This window comes from Chiloscyllium plagiosum, unplaced genomic scaffold, assembly GCF_037043375.1.
Source record: "Chiloscyllium plagiosum isolate Xiang-an unplaced genomic scaffold, Cpla_swu_hap1 HiC_scaffold_4, whole genome shotgun sequence".
Lineage (NCBI taxonomy): Eukaryota > Metazoa > Chordata > Chondrichthyes > Orectolobiformes > Hemiscylliidae > Chiloscyllium > Chiloscyllium plagiosum.
This window is the reverse complement of record NW_028270142.1, coordinates 87,408,952-87,432,012: the sequence shown is the minus strand read 5'-3', so window position 1 is coordinate 87,432,012 and position 23,061 is coordinate 87,408,952. Positions and strand designations below refer to the sequence as shown.

General features: G+C 40.7%; 1 protein-coding gene across 1 annotated transcript in view; it reads right to left on the bottom strand.

Moving 5' to 3' along the window:
• Positions 1-23,061, bottom strand: part of kcnq3 (potassium voltage-gated channel, KQT-like subfamily, member 3) — a 435,667-nt gene that overhangs the window by 104,463 nt on the left and 308,143 nt on the right. The window contains exons 5-7 of the mRNA XM_043688263.2: positions 20,494-20,637; positions 12,903-13,013; positions 7,797-7,892 (exon numbers count right to left, since the gene is read on the bottom strand). Coding sequence (XP_043544198.1) covers positions 7,797-7,892; positions 12,903-13,013; positions 20,494-20,637 — 351 coding nt within the window. The remainder of the gene's footprint in view (positions 1-7,796; positions 7,893-12,902; positions 13,014-20,493; positions 20,638-23,061) is intronic.

Here is a 23,061-nt window from a genome sequence, read left to right as displayed (position 1 = left end):
CTGGTGATTCTCCCCATAACACACAAAACTAAAAGGAGCAGAATTCTGACCTATGTCTCACATGTCTTAGCTGAGTAAGTTAGGGACATGGAAACACTAAGCTAATGAGGCCCTGCCTCTAACACCAAGTCTCTTTGAGAATGTTCACCCTATTCAAACTGATCCTGGATCTAGGGTAAATTATTCTAAACAGGTGACCTTTCTCCCCATGGTTACATCCTATCCCAGAATTGCTCTGTGCAGAATCCTTACATTGTAGTAGGCCATTCAGCCTCTGAACATTCTAATTTAGTACCAATTTCCCACCTTTTTTCAGTAACCCTATACATTACTTCTATTTCAATAATCATCCAATACCCTCTTGAATATCTCAACTGAACCATCCTCGACCAAACATCCTGGCATTTCACATATTAATCACTCGGTGTGTGAAGAAATTTGCTTCTTTGACAAAGCATTTCAAAGCTGTAACCTCTAGTCCTTAATTCATTTATAAGTGGGAACTATTTTGCCTTGCTTGCTCTTTCCAGCCCATGATTTTGAAAACCTTGACTAAATCTCCTCTTAGCCTTCTCTCCAAGAAAAACAGACTCAATCTCTGCAATCTACCATCACAACTGAAGTGCTTCATCCCTGGAACCATTCTTGTAAACATTTTCTGCCTTCTATCCAAAGCATTCATAAGCATTTCCCCATAACACACAAAACTAAAAGGAGCAGAATTCTTGTCTGTGTCTCACATGTCTTAGCTGAGTAAGTTAGGGACATGGAGCGTGGTGTCCAGACCTGTACACAGTACTCTAGCTTATATCTAACCAGTGTCCTATACAAGTTCACCAAAACCTCCCTGTATTTGCACTCTATACCCTGATATGAAGAATGGAATACTATGTTTTATTAACAAATCTACTTGGCCTGCCACACTGTATGATTTACGGACATATAAACTCAGCTCTCTCTGCTCGTGCATACACTGTAGAATAGTGCCATTTATTTTATATTGGCTCTCTTCATACCAAAGTGCAACACCTCACACTTCTCTGCATTAACCTTTACCTGACATATATCCAAACACTTCACCAACTTGTTGACATATTTTACAGTTCTACATTGTTCACACAAATTACAACTCTCCCAAGTTTTGTGTCATCTGCAAATTTTGAAGTTGCCCTTGAAACACGAAGATCTAAACCATTTATAGAAATCAGGAAAAGAAAGGGGCTAATAATGATCCCCGGAGGAGCTCCACTATGAATCTCCCTCTGGTTCAAAAAATACCCATTAACCAGACCTCTTAATCCTCTATCTCTGAGCCAATTTTGTATCCATGTTGCTACTGTTTCTTTTATTCGATGAGCTTGTAACTTTCCTCTCAGATCTGTTGTGTGGAACTGTATTGAAAACCTTTTGGAAACCCACGCACTCCATACCACCAGCCATCCCCTCATCAATACATGCTGCCATTGGTTAACAGATCCAATGAATACAACTCAGGATCCCTTGTGAGCAGAAGACAGACCTTGGCAGTCAAGCAAAGAGCTCAAAACCATTCAAATATTCGCTCAATGCAGCATGTGTTTTTTGAGATTTCCCGATCTCATACAATTCCAATGGCATTTATGCTTGTTACCAAAGTTAATAGCTAGTCACTATAGAAGATGGAACTGTGTATGGTGTGGTGAGGACAGGGTGAAGAATGGGATGTGTCAAAATACTATAGTGTGCAGTGTAGCGGATGGGAGGGTTGGGAGTGTGAAAGGATATTGCAGAGGACAGTGTGGAGAGTGGGAGAGCGTCAGGAGTTTGGAGACAACAGTGTGGAGAGTAGGACCATGTCAGGATGTTGGGGAGAACCGTGTGGAGAGTGGGAGTACGTCAGGATGTTGTGGAGAACGGTGTGGAGCGTAGGACCATGTCAAGATGGTATGAAGAACAGTAGACGGTGGGAATCTGACAGATGTTTAATAAGGTATTTTACAACATTTGGCCAAGATATATTCTGGTGAAAATAAAGACTGTGGATAGGACACAGCATTCATGGATAACTAGGAAGTTAAAGGTTGTATTACACTGCAAGAAAAAGAAAATTATTATAAGAAGATTTATGGTAGGTCAGAGGATTGGACAGTATTTTGAAAACAGCAAGGAATATCTGAATAAAAATGACAGTGGCTAAACAGAAATATAAAAAGACAGTAAGATGCCCAAGATGCATTTAAAAAGGAAAGGAATAACTGTAGAACATGTTGGTCTTCTCCAGGGATAGTTTGGGGAATTAATGGGAAATAAGCACATGGAGGATCAATCGTTTTCGGAATTCTACTTTCCTAATCAGTGAAGGTTTAGACATTGAATATACTCAAAGATGAGGTACACAGATTTTTGATCACAAAGGGGTCAATGGTTTTGTGGGAGCATGCCAGAAATTGGATTTAAGGCCATAATAAGATTGGTCATCAGCTTATTAAGCAGTCAAGAAGATTGACACCATCCAAGTCAAAGCAGCTCACTTAATCAGCATCCTTTCCACCATCACCCACTCTCTCCACCACTGATGCTGAGTAGCTGCAGTGCGTACCATTTACAATATGCACTACAGAAGTTCCTTAGACAGCTCCTTCCAACCATCACCATCTATAAGGACAAGGGTAGCTGGTACAAGGAAACAATACCACGTGCAAGTTCACCTCCAAGACATACACAATCCTGATTTGGAAATGTAATGCCATTCCTTCACTGTTTCTGTGTCAAAATACTGGAACTCCCTCCCTGACAGCATTGTGGGTGTCCCGAAAACACATGTACTACAGCAATTCAAGAAGTCAACTCATCACCATCTACCCAAGAGCAACTAGACAATAAATGCTGACCTAGCAGTCAAGTCCATAAGATGGTTAGGATTTACCAGATTGAAGCTGGGACCAGTGTTCTCACTGAGAAATTAGGTGGTACTCAGAGCAGGTTTAAACTAATTTGGATGAGACATGTTACCAGGAAATAGCAAAAAGAAGCAGATATAACATAAGAGGACAGAAAATTAAAAAGAATATAATTTTATCAGGATGTTGCAAGTATTTGTTTCTGTATTTTTGATGGATAGATTGTTAAATTCTCATCCACATTCTAACCTGAAACAGAGACCAAGCACAGATCTGGATAGGGAAAACTGGTTACTGTAGGCTTTTAACTGGTTCCAGAGAACAAATGTAATATTTTTCCACAGGCTGGGATTTTCTCTTGGAGGAGAGGTGACAGGCAGGAGCAGAGATAAAATGGTACCAAAAGGCATTATTAGGGAAGACCAACATGTTCCCAATGTTAGGGCATATCACCAGCTGTGGAAACAACTAAAGTTCATCTGGTTACTGACCCAAGCAACTAATTGGCATACTAATGGCCATTTCACTCGGTCACCAACACTTGATTCACCCATTTGTACTGTTTCTAAAGTCTTCAAATTCTTTCTAAAGTCTGGTGCATAGGTGAGGTCAATCAGCGTTAACCATCTTTATTCACCATTTCTTTGATTGCATAGAAGACAAAAATGAACAAGTACACATGCAATAGTGTTGAGAATTCTAAAGGGGCATAAACAGACATTGTTGTAATCATACACTTGATTTCCAAAAGGTGCATTACCTCCCAGCTTCGAGAGTAAAGGAGAACAGTAGATGAGTGCAGGATATTGTGTGGGGGGAAGGGCAACAATTAAAAGAAACTTGTGGTCTCTGTTAGAAACAACCACATAAGTATAAAGTGTTCTGGTCCTTCTAACAGAGTTTAGGAGCCAGGAAAGATTTTTAAAAATATAACAGGATCTCAAACGTCAGCATTACTCCCAGTGCCATATATGTGTGAGTATTGAAATTGGTATTTTTAAAGATTGCGAGGTTTCCCACCCCAACTACCCTCCCAAGCAGGAGAAAGTGAGGTCTGCAGATGCTGGAGATCAGAGTTGGGAGTGTGTTGCTGGAAAAGCACAGCAGGTCAGGCAGCATCTGGGGAGCAGGAAAATCAACGTTTCGGGCCAGAGCCATTCCTGATGAAGGGTTCCTGCCTGAAATGTTGATTCTCCTGCTCCTTGGATGCTGCCTGATCCGCTATGCTTTTCCAGCAACACATTCTCAACACTACCCTCCCAAGCAGTGCATTCCAGACTCGCCCCACTTCTAGGTGAAAAAAACCCCTCAAATTCCTCTTACAACTCCTGGCCTTTCACCTTAATATTATGCTTCTTTGTTACTGAAACTTCAACTAAGGGGAACAGCTTTCTATTCACCTGTCCTCACCCCTCAGAACGTTATACACCTCTATCAAGTTTTCTCTGTTCTAAAAAACACAATCTGAATAAATCCAGCCTTTCTTCATAGTTAAACTGCATGATCCCAGGCAAAATTCTGCTGAATCTCATCTGCACCTCCTCCAACGCAATCACATCTTTCCTAAAGTGTAGTGACTAGAACTCCAGCAGTGGCCTAACCAAACTTTGTACAACTCCAACATAACATCCCTGCTATTTTAATCTATGCCACAACTGATCTAGCTATTAACCTGTCCTGCCATCTTCAGGAATCTGTGGACAAGCATCCCAAGTTCCCTCTATTCCTCCACCTTGCTAGTGTCCTGCCATTCATTGAATAATCCCTCATCTCATTATTTCTTCCAAAGTACATCACCTCACATTTATCAGGGTTAAATTCCATCTGCCACTGATCTGTCCATCTGAGCAATCCATCTATATCTTCCTGTAACCCAAGACCTTCTTCCTCCCTGTCAACCACGCCAACCTTGGTGTCATCCACAAACTTACATATCAATCCCCATCACATTTTCTTCTTTATCCTTTATATAATGTCTCAGTTCTAAATTTTAAAAGAATTCATTTAGTACTGACTTTCATTTGATTTGGTTTGAGGAACAGACAGAGGTTTTACAGACAGTGAGAAGATGATAGATGAGCAAACTCGTAGGTAATAGATTAACTAAAATCTTGATGCAATACTTATGTAATACAGGTACAGAAATCAGAATACTAAGGATAGTAAAGCAGGGGAATATGTGTAAAGACCAACTTCACAATTAACAAGGAAGACAGTAGTTTTGGATCTGGTTCTCAAAATGAAGTAGGACAACTGGACTATGTTGTAGTAAGACATCGTCCAAATGAGTTGGTTTCCAGCAACTAATCAAAGGCAAAACTGCACATCTAAGAAGCAACTCATTTCAACGATTCAAGAAGGGATTGACCTAGACAACTAAACTGGAAAAGGCAATTAAAGGGTGAAACATTAATGAAGCAATAAAGGGCATTTAGGGAAGAGACAGTGTAGATGTAAATTAGCTTATTCCTTTGAAAGAAAAATGAAAAGCCTTCAAGACCAATGTACCCTAAATGACAAAAAAAAATAGTTAAAATAAAAGCAGACTGAAGAGGCTTATGACTCATTCTGACAAAGGCGAGCAAGGGTCAGTTACAAAGCGGTAAGATTACAGAAAGTATTGGGGTGAATTGATGAAACAATTAATATGGGATAACAGAACAAATTATGAAGATACATGATCAGACCACATTAAATTGAATCCTAAAATAAACATACAGGTCTATGTGGCTAGCTAGGCCTTTTTATGGATGAAAAGGGAAATCTTCATGTGGATAAAGTTGATTGCATGAGTACTTTGGATTCATCTTCATAAAGGAAATGAATGATGCGATGACTAGATTAAAAGTGAGTGAAATTATAGTCAGCAGGAGCTGCAGATAAACTTGTACAAATAGATTATCGCCACTGGAAGTTGCTTAAGTCACCCAGTCCAGATGAAATGGTTGCTAAAATAAACAATGGTAGATTCATTGGTTGGAAACTTTCAATTCTTTGGATACAGGAATACTTTTGGTAGATCGAAGGGCTACTAATGTTACACAGCTCATCAAGAAAGTGGAAAGATTGTAAATGACCCAGTCAAACATCAATGGTGGAGAAGTTACTAGAAACCATTGTTAGGAACAAAATAAAGTTTAATTTAGAAATACATGGAATAATGAAGAAGAACAAGCATAGATTTGGGCAAGGTAAGTCTGCCTGACTAGTATGATTTATTTCTTTAATAGGATAGCAATGAGTACTGATCTTCAGAAGGATTCAACAAAGTTCCACATAACAGGGTTAGGAATTAAGGAGAAAATGGCACACATGCAAAATTGACTCAGTGACTGAAATCAGGGGAGTGGTGGCAGAAGGAAAGTATATTTTAGAACATAAAATGGCTTGAGCAGTTTTTCCAAAGGTTAATTCTGATTGATTACACTTGAAAATGTTTATAAATGATATAAATCTGCTACAGGAAACACATTATGAAGTTTGCAGATGATACAAAACTTGGTAAAGTAGTAGATCGTAATGAGGATGTCAGGATGACATAGATGGAATGGTGAAATGGGCAAGGCAGATAAAATTTGGTAGTGATAAGTGTGAAGGTATATGCTTTGAAAGAACTGATCTTGAAAGACAGCATACTATAAATGGGACCATTTTGAACAAACCCATTGAGCAGAGACACCTTAGTATCTGTTCACACTAATCCTTAAAGATGGCAATGTAAGTTGATAAGGACACTAAAAGCAAATTGTTTACTTACGATTTGTAAAATAAAAGGAATATAAGAGTAAAGACTATTATGTGGAAAAGTTATAAGTGACTGGGTAGGCCTCAGTTGGAGTGGTTATTTGATGCGTCATATTTCAGGAAAGATGTAAAGGCCTTAGAATGAGTTTAGCAAGAGGCTGACAAAGGTAAAGGATTCAGTTTTGAGGAAGTTGGAAAAGAAGGAACAATAAAGGTGAAGAGGTGATCAGAGAGGGTATGACAGAGCAGATAGAGAACTCTCTTCTGCACAGGCCAACAAGTAGAGATCATGGATTTGACAACATTAACAAAAGATTTTGAAGGGAGATAAGAAGAGACTTTTTGGGATCTGGAACATTATCACTGAAAAGGTAGTGATAGCTCACTACTACTTTGTGTTCAGTTCTGGTCACCTCATTATAGGAAGGATGTGGAAGCTTTAGATATGGTGTAGAGGAGATTTACCAGATGCTGCCACGACTGGAGGGTAGGTAGAGGGAGCTGGGATTTTTCTCATTGGAGTAAAGAAGAATGAGAGGTGACTTGATAGAGATGCATAAGATGATGAGAGGCATAGATACAGTGGATGGCCAGAGACATTTTCCCAGGGCGGAAATGGCTATCACGAGGAGGCATAATTTTAAGGTGATTGGAGGAAGGTTTAGGTGAGATTTCAGAGGTAGGTTCTTTACACAGAGAGTAGTGGATATGTGGAGTGCACTGTCAGTGGTGGTAGTAGAGTCAGATACATTAGGGACATTTAAGTGACTCTTGGATAGGCACATGGATGATAATAAAATGAAGAGTATGTAAGTTAGTTTAATCTTAGAGTAGGATAAAATATCAGCACAACAGTACTGTGATGTACGTTCTATGAATAATTTTGGAAGGGAGTTGAACTGTACTTGTGGATGAGAAAATGACAGGGTTACAGACAAACAAATGCAAGTGCTCATCAAAGAGTAAGCACAGACATAATGAACTGAATGGCCTCACTCTGAGCTTTGAGTTTCTATGACTCCATGAAGGCATAGTTCCCCTCATACCATTACAGCCAATAACATTGAAAAAAAAAATCAAGTGGACAAACTAATTTTCCTTTTAGAAGACTAAAATATTGATTTCAATTTCTTTGGTAACTATAATAGTTTTTGAGCATTTAGCCCACCAGACCTGAATCAAGCTTGCTGCAGGATTTCTTCTTTTCTCGAAATGCTTTTGACGATGCTGCTCCTGAACTTTAAGAGCCAGCCCAGAGCCAAGAATGCCCTTAAAGAAAAATAAACATTATGAAGTGCTGCAAATAGAAAATAAATCAAGCCTAACATCAATTTTTTATTTAATAAGATGTTTCAGTCACTCTGTGTTTATATAAAAGCTCAAAACATATTATAGACAAATCCTAATATGCAATGTAACCACAATAAATATTATTTAGACCCCTTGAGCGGTAGTGAATATGACAAGAATCATAGATATAATTCACAATTGATTACGTCATAAAATCAAGTAACTAGTATACTAAAGCTCTCAAATCCTTGGAGATTAAAGTTAATTTTCACTGCAAGGGTTGTAATCCGATAGAGATGATTGCTAAAGAAACTATTCTTTTCCACCATTTAAATACATCGTGGCTACACATATTGATGTAATTTTCGTGGAGCCAGATTGATTCAGGGAGCCTTTAAAAATGACCCCATTCTCAGGCTTTCAGATTTTCAGAAGTGCTTTCTACGGGCTTGAATTGGTTCACGTCATAAGCACACATTTGGCATTCCCAACTCCATTGTGGACACTGACGTGGCCTATTCATGGAGTCAGGCCAGCTTTTTAAAGAGCTGTGGTTCACCTCAGAGATCTAATGAAGTGTTGTCTGTATGAGGGAACCTTTTGAAGCAAATTTAAAAAGTTCTCCTCAAATTATGCAATCTCTTATCAAAAAAACCCTATAACTCCTTATTTCCCTCACGCCAGGCTACATCTCCCCCTAAATAACTCGATGACAATCTTATATGTTGATTCAAGGATATGGCAACTTCATGTCCATTCACACACTATACATCATACAGAACCCTATAGTGAAGGTTGCCAGTGAAAACAGCTGTCTCAATTCCTGAACATCCTTTCCTAACAACATAATGGAGACTAGCCAGCAATACCCACTGGCCATATTCAAATTTATTTTTAAAGTTGTTCATTGACAACTTCCCACTATGTTAAAAAAAACCTCCTTTTTACCATAGACCAGCAAAAATGTCCATTATCCAGAGTCTTTGAAGTTTCAACAACTGAAGCTGAAATAATGTGAAACTTCTTAACTTTGTGTAATTAAATTGATTCCAGACATCAGACAGCCAGAGCTATCAATCAAGCAGGGGCTCATGTGTCTCAAGACAGTGATGAATGTCTGGGTCCTCAGTCAAAACACAAAGGTGTGGGGCCGGGCCACTACCTTTACAAAGAAGAAGTGGTTTCTGATTTCATTCCTGAGTTGCTTCCCTCAAACTTAAATAATGTCCCCCAGAAGAAATACCTTTTTCCTATATCTGTTCTATGAAGTAATTTTATGATTTGCTTCAAAGCTTCTATTAGCTCACCCCACAGCTTTTTAAACCCAAAGGAACAGAACATAATAAACTGGACTCCTGACCCTTTAAGTCTCAGTGCTATACAACTATTTCACTAGCTAATTCTTTAAATATCATAATGTTCTGTAAATGTTTTGATGGGTCACAGTAAAAATGAAAATGCATGAAATTTTTAAATTAATATCTGATTTCTGATTAATGCTACTTATTTCCTCTGCAATGAACTGTTTCATATTGAATAACACGTTTCTCCTGCGTAGCTCCCTATAACCTATGAGCAGCTGAAATCTCAGTATTTCCACATGAGGGTGCTACAGATCAGGACATTATAAATTTCCATGCAGCAAGTTTTAAAAATGTGAAGATGATGATAATCTGGAATAAAACAGGAATGGAGAAACTATGACACAACCTACCTGCACCTGAAAAGATTTTTTTAAAAGCCTTGGGATGTTGGTCAGTGGAGGATAAATAAGTTCTTAAAAATCCTGAGCACAACTTAGCGGCCAGGAGAATAATGAAAAATGATGAGGGAAGAATGCTGGCTTCTATTACTGAGAAGCAGTTCATAGATTTAATAAGGAATTGTAGTTTTTCAAAAAGCTGAAAGTGGTGAGGTGATGAAAGGTATTAAAAGTGTTTGAAATTAGCCATGTATAAAATTTTAGGTTTCACTTTTAGTGTGAGAATACAACAAGGATGATAAAAGGCCATCATCAAAGCTCATTACTTCTGCACTCAGTTCTCTCATTATGCCAATGTGTTTTGACATCTCCAATGTTTTGTCTGTTATCAGCCTGACAGCTTATCCTAAATATTGAATAACTTTCAAGTTCTTCCTGACATCTAAAATGTAGTAATGTTTTCCTGCTCTGCTTACCTCAATCCAGTATTGAATGAGCAGAAATGTCTTTGAATTGTGAAGACTGAAGCTCCATTCCCCACTCCAAAGTACAAACTACACTTCCTCACCTTGAGTTTATTCCTGCCATCAATAAGGTCATCTTTCTCTAACTGTGAGACAGTGTCCAAGTTCACTCCTGCCTTAACTGGTCTGGTGTTGAAATCTTCATTCATGCCTTAATCACCTCTACAACTCAACAATTCCAATGCACCTTTGATTGGTCATTTTATCCTCCTTAAACTTGAGGACATCTATAATTCTGCTGCATGAGATTATCAACGTCAAATCCTGTTGACCGATCACCCTGTGCTTCCTAGTCTATCATGGATTCTGGTAAGACAACAATTCTAATCTCCTGGTTAGACTGAGTCAGCCAAGGCTTTCCTGATTGGCCCAGATTATCAACCTCAATCAAGAACCTCATAGTCAATGAGGCTTACCTGGTCCCAATCACCACAATGGCTCATCTCATTTACTTAGCATCTGTATCTTTTCTCCTCATTCTTGAATGTTTTCCAAATATTGGTGACGGCCCATGGGAGACTGGTTAGCAAGGTTACATCTCACAGAATACAAGGAGAACTAGCCATTTGGATACAGAACTGGCTCAAAGGTAGAAGACAGAGGGTGATGGTGGAGGGTTGTTTTTCAGACTGGAGGCCTGTGACCAGTGGAGTGCCACAAGGATTGGTGCTGGGTCCTCTACTTTTTGTCATTTACATAAATGATTTGGATGCGATCATAAGAGGTACAGTTAGTAAGTTTGCAGATGACACCAAAATTAAGGGGAAGGACAGCAAAGAGGGTTACCTCAGATTACAACAGGATCTTGACCAGATGGGCCAATGGGCTGAGAAGTGGCAGATGGAGTTTAATTCAGACAAATGCGGGGTGCTGCATTTTGGGAAAGCAAATCTTAGCAGGACTTATGCACTTAATGGTAAGGTCCTAGGGAGTGTTGCTGAACAAAGAGACCTTGGAGTGCAGGTTCATAGCTCCTTGAAAGTGGAGTCGCAGGTAGATAGGATAGTGAAGAAGACATTTGGTAAGCTTTCCTTTATTGGTCAGAGTATTGAGTACAGGAGTTGGGAGGTCATGTTGTGGCTGTACAGGACATTGGTTAGGCCACTGTTGGAATATTGCGTGCAATTCTGGTCTCTTTCCTATCAGAAAGACGTTGTGAAACCTGAAAGGGTTTAGAAAAGATTTACAAGGATGTTGCCAGGGTTGGAAGATTTGAACTATAGGGAGAGGCTGAACAAGCTGCCGAATTCCTGCAGAAACAGCACAGAATGGTTTTCAGATTTTGACACTATCCTCTGAGTTTCATACAATTTCCTCTTGAAAATATCATTATCCGTCGAGGAGTTGTTAGTGATCACCGCTCCTTATCTGGAAAAGATATGGTGCCCTTAAATTTAGCAGTGGGACAAATGTGTGAGGATTACAAACTGACTGGCCATTGCTAAATTTTTGTGAGAGGAGTCATAGTCATAGAGATGTACAACAGGAATCCTGAAGAAGGGCTCATGCCCGAAACGTCAATTCTCCTGCTCCTTGGATGCTGCCTGACCTGCTGCGTTTTTCCAGCAACACATTTTCAGTGTAGATGTCTTTAATCAGCCTTCGCAGACATGTTTTGACAACTGTCTGTGCTCTTTCAAGCATGACACATGTCTTTGTTCTCACGAACTCTTTTCTGATATACACAGCTTCTGTTTCCTGATCTCATCTAGAATAGGAAAAACATATCAGTTTTGCCTCTAATTTTCATCTCTTTTCACCTTCACCTAATCCATCGTTGGCTCTAACCCTTCTTTGATTTCACTATTTCTTGGGTCAGGCACTCCACAACTTCCAGTACAAACCCACTGACTCCCACAACTGACTATCCTTCCTCACATTCCCATTCCTCAAGGATCCAATTCTATTCTCCCATTTTTTCTGACTCCATCACAACCATTGTGATGATGCCATCTTCCACAGGGGGCCTCCAACATCTTGCCCTACTCTCCAACTACCCACCACCCCCACCCCCAAAGTGAGGTTAATAGGATCCTCGTCTGGCCCATTTCCCACATTTCTGCCCCCACTTGCTCCTTCTTCTCTTCTGTCAACAGCATAAAAAACATCTTTCAGCCCCTTTCAGATTCAAACTCTATTTCTGTCTCCACAGATGCTGCCAAATTTATTGAGTTTCTTTAATACTTTGTTTTTATTTCACACTTCTAAAATACTCTGGTGAAGTGAAGTGCTTGCTGAAACACCAAAGATAATTCTCACCTTGTGGGAGTTAAAAAAATAAATTGTACCTATTAAAGCAGTTAGAATTTTAACTACCTCAACTGAAAAAAAGTGTATGATCAAAACTAAGTGAACTAGGAAGCTTCATCCCCTCAGTCCTTTCCTCCTGTGTGGATGTAATGATGTCAGTATCCATTGTTCATTTCCAAATAAAAAGCAAAATATTGTACATGCTGGAAATCTGAAATAAGAACAGAAATTGCTTGAGGAATTCAGTAGATCTGGCAGCATCCGTGGAGAGTGTAACAGTCAGTGTTTGAATTTCATATGACTCTTCTTCAGAATGTAAACATTCTCTCTCCACAGATACTGTCAGACTTACTGAGTTTTTGCAGCACTTACTCCTTCTATTCCATTTCTTTTTCAAGATTTGTGCTTGTGAACTCAAGGGGAGGTCAGAAAAATTGGGTCCGCAATGCTTATTTGGACATTATACATTGTTCCACATTAAAAAGATAGCAAACAAGGTATAGTGGTACTTACAGCTGGCAAAGCAAAAAACGACACTCCTACAAGAGCAAACATTGCTGCTAAAAGACGACCTGCCCAAGTCTTCGGCGTCTTGTCACCATAACCAATTGTAGTCAGTGTAATCTGTGCAAAGAAAGTTAAAGTTACTAAACCAGATTTGGATTGTTCCTGATAGTTGGTGCTTACTAAATGATTGTTACCCACAGTAATCTCTGCTGGGTTGAAAAAGAAAGCTTGATATGCTGGACATCTAAAGTAAATAGTAAGGGTCACCACATTCTCAAAGAAAGCAGGTGGCTTAACATTTTGGGCACATAGATGTTTAACTAGAATGAATGGGAACGCTTACAATGAAATTTAGTTTGAATAATGTCCTTGACTGTCCATTTATAGCCGTCTATAAGAATGGAGACTTGCAGGAACGTTCGTGAGCTGCCTTCATTAAGGATCTTTTAGACAGCTCAAAGGGCAGTGGTTTAATGCTGCCACAATACAAGTTTACAAAGAGATTGGAAAAACACGTTCCTTACAGTTTAGTATGAGCCATATTGGCTACAAACATTCCAGGCTGAATTGTCACTTTGTGCTTGGTCCAAATTTCAGTGAAGTGCTGCTACATCAGCTAAAGCTGGTCTCAAGCGCCACAGGTTAGGTATAACATTAGGGTTTGTAAGAGGTTACAGCACCTCTGATGCTGTAACAGGACTTATGATTGAGACACTTGGAAGGAGAACGATCATGGCTTCAGCAGAGTGAGATAGAAACAGTTAAACAATTGTTTTTGAATGGGGCAGTCTCAATGGGCCTTTTTCTGTGCTGGACACCTCGATGACTCTATGAAATAATCTACAGAGCTGTAGATGTTTCATTAATTTATAATAAACCTGTTGCTATTTCAACATGTAAATGAGTCAGTGATCATTCCGAAGCTAAGCTAATCAATACATGGGAATGCCAGATCAGCCAGGGTTCCAATTTCTGATCATTATCCAGTAGTTCCTGCTAGAAAGTACAATTTAATATACAATAATTGGCCAGAAGCTAAATGGGAAAGGAGGACAATTTTCTTCACAAAGTGTTGTTAGTATTTTGAATGCAGTGAGATTGTGGTGGAATCAAATTCCATGGAAGTTTCAAAAACCATAGGATAAGTACTTTAAGTGGACTAATTTGCAGGGTTATAAATAAAAATGATGGTGTGCAGACAGCCCTTTCAAAGAGTCAACAAGACATGATAGGCTGGATAGCCTTATTCTGTCGTGCATGATTCTATGAATGCCTATTATAAAGCACAATGATTAAGTAGCTGTTGCACATTCATAATCTGGGCTATGCTAACTGCATTTTAGGAACAGAATGGAACATACATCTGATATCAGGAGGCATAGGCACCACTAGACAAAGCAGGATGATAAGTAGCAAGATCCCTGAGCATCATAGAAACATCAGCAGACATACTGCCAAAATGCTGCTGAGACACAGTGGTGTGAAGAAAATCATAGAATCCCTAGAGTGTGGAAACAGGCCATTCGGCCCAAAAAGTCCACACTGAGCCTCCGAAGAACATCCCATCCCAGAAGAAATGCTTCTTTCCGTGGACTAGGATTTCCTATGTCATCATTGAAATTACAGTGACTTGGAAAGGGGAGTTAATCCATCAATTCCTTGAACCTGTCCAAATGTACAGCAAGATAATGTCTTGACTGCATTGAGCTGTTTTGTCCTATACCCCAACACTAGTTTTGCCGAACTAAAATGTAACATTTATGATCTTGAAATTTTCAATGATTCTAGCCTCAGCAACCTTTTGGAAACAAATCAAGTTTCAGATTTCCACTATCCTTTTTGTGTAAAAGTACATCCTGTCTCTGAATGGCCTGGCTTGGTGTTTTGAGTTTGTGCACAAGATGTGATTGTGGATACCCACATTCCATTGTAGTTTCTCGCTAACTACAATATCAAATCCATCTTAAATATCCCAATTCCTCAATCTTCCATACTCAATCGCACTGAAGTCTAATTTACGCAACCTGTTCTTATAATTTAACCCTTTTAACATAATTTCATTGATGATTTTGCAGTGTGCATCTTCCATTGCCAATATTTTATTCTCAAAGTATAATGCCCAGGTCCAAAAATCCAGATGTAGCTAACCATAGGTGAAAACAATAGTTGCTTCCATCCTTCTGGATTCCAGTTTCCTAATATTACATTAATTTTTTTAACCTTGTCACTGGATTTTAGTGTTTTTAGTGCCTGAATGCAAAAATCTTCATAGTTCCTGGCTTGTTTCATTTTCAAAATTATTTTCTAAGATTTTAAATGAATGACCTCACACTTCACATATTGAACTCCCTGCTAGACCTTTGCCCACTCACTTAGTTCCTGGTTTTCACCAGGGCAGAGAACACCTCTGCCATGGAATTTCTAAAACTGATGAAATTTGTTGAAAACTGCAGGTCCTACACCCCTCTCCTCCATTTCAACCTGACCTCTCCCAATTTCACAGAAGCTGGCATGGGAGCAGGCTGTGATTCAGACATCTGTGGTTCCTGAAGGCTGCTGGCTTTTATGATGACCAGCTGTCTCTTCTCACCTTGCAAGCTCTGGAGTGTGGAACCAAAAGGCGAAGATGATATCAAACACACAGAGGGAACCCTGGAGAAACTCAGCTTTTGTAGAGTGAGAAACAGAATTAATGTTTTGAGTTTGGGATGACCTCTTCAGAACTGCACCAGATATACTAGAGATTATACCGGGAAAGCAGGTCTGTTCTCAGTTTATTTCTTTCATATAGCCAGGATACCCCTTTGGAAACTGTCCTATAATACAGTGTGTAGGGGTCAGGGATACTTTGAGGTGTTAGCTTTAGACATCTTTTGGATGGGGAGTGAGGCATCCTTTGGATGCAGCGTTAGCTGTTACTTGTATAGTTAACTGTGGAGAGGACTGTACATAGAAACTAGGAGCAGGAATAGGCCATCCAGCCCTTTGACCCTGCTTTGCCATTCAGTATGATCGTGGCCGATCCTCTATCATCAATGCCATATTCCCACTTGCCATTCCCTGATATCTTTAATATCTAAAAATACATCTATCAATGATGCACAAATCCCTTGGAACTGTACAATTTATTAAGATATGTTAATTAATGTTAATAAGCCTAAAAATGTGGAGGCTACCATTAGCCACAAACAGAACTGGACTAGCCATATTAATATTCTGGTTGCAAGACCAGTGAGAGGTTAGGAATTCTGCTGTGAGTCTTTCACATCATGATTCTTCAAAAACTATCCACTGTCTACAAGGCACAAGTCAGGAATGTGATAGATTACTTTCCATTTGCCTGAATGAGGACATCTCCAACAATACTCAAGAGAATTGCTATCATCCAGGACAAAGTAATCTGCTTGATTGGTCATCTATCAAAAAGCTTCAACATTGACTCACTTCACCATAAAGGCATAGTGGCAGGAGTATTTACAAGATGCACTGTAACAAGTTACCTAGCACCTTCCAAACCTGTGATCCCCACCATCTAGAACAAGGGGAGCAGATACTAGATTAGATTAGATTACTTACAGTGTGGAAACAGGCCCTTCGGCCCAACAAGTCCACACTGACCCGCCGAAGCGTAATCCACCCATACCCCTACATTTACCCCTTTAACCTAACACTACGGACAATTTAGCATGGCCAATTCACCTGACACGCACATCTTTGGACTGTGGGAGGAAACCGGAGCACCCGGAGGAAACCCACGCAGACACGGGGAGAATGTGCAAACTCCACACAGTCAGTCGCCTGAGTCGGGAATTGAACCCGGGTCTCTGGCGCTGTGAGGCAGCAGTGCTAACCACTGTGCCACCGTGCCGCCCACAAACCTGGGAACACCACCTCCTTCAAGTTCATTTCAAAGCCACACACCATCCTGATTTGGAAATACATCACCATTCTTTCACAGCCGCTGGTTCAAGATCCTTGACCTCCCTCTCTGACATCACCAGGAGTCTACACACTCCAATTTTTTAAAATATTCACTCAGGATGTGGATGTGACTGGCTGAGCCAGCATTTTGCATGAACTACAGCAGTTCGAGGTGGCAGCTCCGCGCCAACTCAAGGGCAACTGCCGATGTGCAATAAATGCAGACCAAAACAGCAATGCCTGTTTTCCATGAATGAATTTTACAAAAACATGACTGATAGTACTTCTCCCAACAGAGTGTAACCTGCAGTATAGAAATTTACATATTAAGCTTTGTTTTCTATATGGGTATTTGTGGGCTGTTTTGTAGTCCTCAAGGTATAGAGACGCCCACAGTATGTTAGGAAAGGAGTTCCTGAATTTCGAATCTGAGACAGTGAAAGAACGGCATTTATTTCTAGGTCAGGATAATGGAGGAAGTCCTAAAGGTGATAGTGGTCCGATGTACCTGTTACAGTTGTCTCTCTAGGTAGCAGAAGCCACTGACTGTAAGATGTTGTTGAAGGAGCATTGGTGAGTTGTTGTGGAACATCTTGTACATGGTGCACTCTGTGTGCTGGTGGTGGAGACAGTGAAGGTTGAGTGTGTTAGACATGGTGCCAATTAAATGGGCAATGGGCTGTATTGTCTTGGATAGTGTTAAGTTTCTTGATTGTTAATGGAGTTATACCCTTCCAGGATACTCAGTGAGGTGGAATGGAGCGTGAAGGGAAAAATGTGATGTAAAAGTAGACATTACATTGGCATAGCATACAGGGGGCCATGAGAATTGGGAAGAGTGAATTAGATTTCATGAATGGGTATGGATGTGAGAGTGAGAGTGTGATGGGGTGTAAATAGTATGTGCTGGAGGAGCTTTTTATATTTCTCCTCCATTGGAGTACCACCCCTTTTGATCTGGTCCTTAGACAGCTTGGCTGCGGTAAGGCACTCTTTGAGATTATGAAAATGCGTGATTGTGCTTAAAAAGTTCATATACCCATTGGGGTTACAAAGTTATCAAGATACCGTCCAAAAAATTCCATTTAGAAAAGTGGTTATTCCAAGTACCTGACTACATAACACCATTATAGGATTTGTGCTGTACGCCTAATTTTCCAAACTCCATTTTTGAATTGGCTATCTATGGATATAGAAAATAGAAATGTTTATTGATTTAGTGGTTTTAAGAATTCAAGGGATATATTTACATAAGGTATTAACCACAACACAAATGTTTGCTTAGGTAAGTCGTTGAATGTTAAAGTGAAATGTATGTTTTCCTCATGAATTTGTTCTTGCAGTAAAACTGAGGTTACCATGAAAGACTCTCCTTCTCAACCTCTTCCCTCACCTGATGTCTGGCGATCCTCAAATTAAACCACCACCAGTCATCTTTCTCTAATAAGAGAAAGTGTGTTGCTGGAAAAGCACAGCAGGCCAGGCAGCATCCAAGGAGCAGGTGAATTGATGTTTCAGGCATAAAACCTTCATCAGGAATCCTGCATTCCTGATGAAAGGCTTATGACCGAAACGTCGATTCTCCTGCTTCTCGGATGCTGCCTGACCTGCTGTGCTTTGCCAGTACCACACCACACTCTCCAAGACAGTAGTTCTACGGTCTGGTAAGACTATGGTGATTTTTACTGCAGTATCATTGTATTGCACATTGTATGGTATCATTGAGAGTGTGCTTTGTTTCACAAGTGACAATCAAGAGATAGGAAACTTCAATTTCTGTCCAAATGCCTCCTAATAAATACCCATGATGATTTAGCACATTTGATTTAGCACAGCAAGGGAAGGGTAAACAGTAGTGGGTGGTAGATGAGTTGATCCCAAATGACTGAGGGCATATATGGTGATAGAAACCATGCAGGCTGCGTATGCTTAGGGAGCATTGTGCGATGGGGATAGGTAGATGAGAAAATGGTAGCATCAGAGTATTACAGGGCATAGAACTGGCTGCAAGGCCATAATTTGACATATGGATAGAGCATAGTGAATGAAGTGGTGAGGGCAGGATTCTGGTTAAATCTTTAATTTTAAACTCTGCCTACAGTGCCGGAGTCACCAGACAGGCTTTCAGCCCAGCCAAAGGAACTGGCCAGCCTTCTAGGCTATTCCTGAGTTACCCGTCCCAATTCTCAACATAGCCTCGCTCCCTGAACAAAATTTGAAATGCAGGATGTTCATATTTGTGGTGCTGGGATTTCTAATGATTCCACTACCTTGACCTTGGGATGAAAATCTGTGCCTTGATTTCAGTAAAATTCATTGTTTTAGAAACAATATAAAATCAGTGAAAGAGATACATTCAGAATGAGAACGTTAGGAACGAAAGATTACCCTAAGGAAAAGACAATTGAGAAGTCAGAAGGTTTGGTCTATAGTTGAGAAAGTTAAGAAATAGAGTGATAGAGGTTTTCAAAATTGAAAAAAGAATATTATAATGTCAGTACAGATAGATTGTATTGACTAGTTAGCAAGGCAGCAGTGAGCAACTCCTTCCCTCGCAACACTGTCCATGGACTTGAACAGTTCAAAAAGTAGGCTCAACTTCAATCTTAAAGTCAGTTAGGATGGACATTAAATACTAAACACTCACATCCCATGAACAAATAAAGCAAAGATAATCACAAAATTGATGACAAGTGAGATGACTCAATGCTAAAGTCGCTGGTGTAAGAGAAATGCGCAGGGAGGGGAACACCAGAAGGGAGGGAAAGAGAGCCTAGCATTCCACTGCTACTCTCTGTAGTCCACAAGGAAGGTAAAAAGTAAACTGCTTTCCTTCTGACCCTGGCTACTGGCCATGTCTAATGTTTCCAGTAGTGTCATTTAAAGGTTGGCCATTGAAGATCATGCTAATGTTATAAATCTATTTTATGATCTTTTCCCAGTTCCCCTTTCTAAGACAAAATATTGTAATTGGACCAAAGGTAGAGCCAGGGCCTACTTTTGAAATCTTTGAATTTATGATTCTTAACAAGTATCTCTCTTAAAAGATTAAAATTATTGACCCAAAAATGTTAACAAATAGGCAGTCGGTCCTATTTAGCTGAGTTCCTCTATTCTGGGTGTTGTATCATCATTCAATTCAATTATACTCAGTTACAATATTATTAGATAAATAATTTAACTAGAGTTCTGTGCTGCTTCACTCAAATTCTGGGGTGAAATTCCAACCATCTCAGAGGTAGTTAAAGTCTGTGCCCCTTCATCTGTGTATCTCCATAGATCTGTTTCCATTTACCCTAAAGCTTCATTTACATTTTCTGCAGGTGTGGAATATTATTTCAGCTATTTATTTGTATAGTTCCTTCTCCTTTACTCAGTGTCCCACAGCAGCACAGACTCTTCACCCATCAAACATGTTGCAGTCTGTTAAAACTGACTTACACCAAATCAAAGTCTGACTTTTGACTCAAAATAAACTGTTATTGTAATAAAATGTCACCTCACGTATAACATTTTACAAACAAGGAATTAGAATATTGATTAATTAAAGAGAAGGTAAAATACCAGAATATCCACAGAATATTGGACATTCACAGAAATTCTGCAAGCAGCAATTCCATAAAACTACAGTAAATTTCCACTGTCCTGACTGAAAGGCAGCAGTAGCAGCACTTACCAAACCCCACCACAGTGCATCTGCATAGGTATTGAAGTCCTGTGTACTGTTTCTGGCATCATTATCATCTTTTTCAACCAGGTAAACCAAAAACGAGGCCAGAATGAGTGACAGAAATCCAATGTACCAGGCAGTGATGAGTTCCTGCCAAATATGGAAAAGATCTATTAGTTCCCTCATAGGTCATAAATACACAATGCTCCACTCAACTTGAGGTGCCATTTTGAAGTATTATAACATCAGTCCACTCAGTAACTCAAAGTTGATAAGGACAAATTCTGGTAGCACAGAATAACTCTTAATACAGTTTTGTAATTTACCTTCCTTTCATTTTAGTAAGTGAGAGGAATAAGACAAGTCAGAATATTCTGTACGTTAATGAGAGTAACTCGTTATTTGAGACCTTAAGTGACGAATTCATCAGGGCAAAGTCATCTCCATAGAATCACTGTTACTGCTCCTGCATTTCATACCCATATATATTCATGTTGGAAAGTCTTAAAAGTAAACTTTATCTCCAGATGTGTAGAGATGATGAGCAGAAAAGTGCAGATTACATTTTTCCATTGAAACCATTCTTGTCAATAGATCACAGGTTTTGATTTAATAATCTTACTTGTACCCAGGTACAGTAAAAAGTGATAATGTCTCCATCGCCATCTTTGTTACACAGAGGAATCAATTACTAAACAGATTGATATTCGTTTGGCCGAACTGGTCCTCACCCTTAACAATTTCTCCTTTGAATCCTCCCACTTCCTCCAGACCAAAGGGGTAGCCATGGGCACACATATGGGCCCCAGCTATGCCTGTCTCTTTGTTGGCTACGTAGAACAGTTGATCTTCCGTAATTACACCGGCACCACTCCCCACCTCTTCCTCCAATACATTGATGACTGCATTGGCGCCACCTCGTGCTCCCGCGAGGAGGTTGAGCAATTCATCAACTTCACCAACACATTCCACCCTGACCTTAAATTTACCTGGACCATCTCTGACACCTCCCTCCCCTTTCTGGACCTCTCCATCTCCATTAGTGACGACCGACTTGACAGTGACATTTTTTACAAACCCACCGACTCCCACAGCTACCTGGATTACACCTCTTCCCACCCTATCTCTTGCAAAAATGCCATCCCGTATTCCCAATTCCTTCGCCTCCACCGTATCTGCTCCCAGGAGGACCAGTTCCACCACAGAACACACCAGATGGCCTCCTTCTTTAGAGACCGCAATTTCCCTTCCCACGTGGTTAAAGATGCCCTCCAATGCATCTCGTCCACATCCCGCACCTCCACCCTCAGACCCCACCCCTCCAACCGTAACAAGGACAGAACGCCCCTGGTGCTCACCTTCCACCCTACAAACCTCCGCATAAACCAAATCATCCGCCAACATTTCCGCGACCTCCAAAAAGACCCCACTGCCAGGGACATATTTCCCTCCCCATCTCTTTCCGCCTTCCGCAAAGACCGTTCCCTCCGTGACTACTTGGTCAGGTCCACGCCCCCCTATGACCACCCTCCCATCCTGGCACTTTCCCCTGCCACCGCAGGAACTGTAAAACCTGTGCCCACACCTCCTCCCTCACCTCTATCCAAGGCCCTAAAGGAGCCTTCCACATCCATCAAAGTTTTACCTGCACATCCACTAATATCATTTATTGTATCCATTGCTCCCGATGTGGTCTCCTCTACATTGGGGAGACTGGGCGCCTCCTAACAGAGCGCTTTAGGGAACATCTCCGAAACACCCGCACCAATCAACCAAACCGCCCTGTGGCCCAACATTTCAATTCCCCCTCCCACTATGCCGAGGACATGGAGGTCCTGGGCCTCCTTCACCGCCACTCCCTCACCACCAGACGCCTGGAGGAAGAACGCCTCATCTTCCGCCTTGGAACACTTCAACCCCAGGGCATCAATGTGGACTTCAACAGCTTCCTGATTTCCCCTTCTCTCACCTCATCCTAGTTTCAAACTTCCAGTCCACACTGTCCCCTTGACCTGTCCGGACTTGTCCGACCTGCCGAGCTCCTTTTCCACCTATCCACTCCACCCTCTCCTCCCTGACCTATCACCTTCATCTCCTCCCCCACTCACCTATTGTACTCTATGCTACTTTCTCCCCACCCCCACCCTCCTCTAGCTTATCTCTCCACGCTTCAGGCTCTCTGCCTTTATTCCTGATGAAGGGCTTTTGCCCGAAACGTCGATTTTGCTGCTCGTCGGATGCTGCCTGAACTGCTGTGCTCTTCCAGCACCACTGATCCAGAATCTGGTTTCCAGCATCTGCAGTCATTGTTTTTACCTCGTTGATATTAAACTGATGTTACTGATACAGCTTGAAAAGTTCATTTTTCCCTCTCTATTAGACTTCACCTTCAGTCGCCACCATGTGGTATTGTCTCTGGGGTCCTGGCAATGTGCTGCTTTTCCACTGCCATCACCGAGCTGGAGACGGTTACGCTGCACCTCCGCCGACTCTGGCTGGGCATTAACCAATGAGCCTAGGCTGGTCTTCCCGCGCCGCCACAAGAGATGGAGATATGCGGGGCCCATGCCTCCT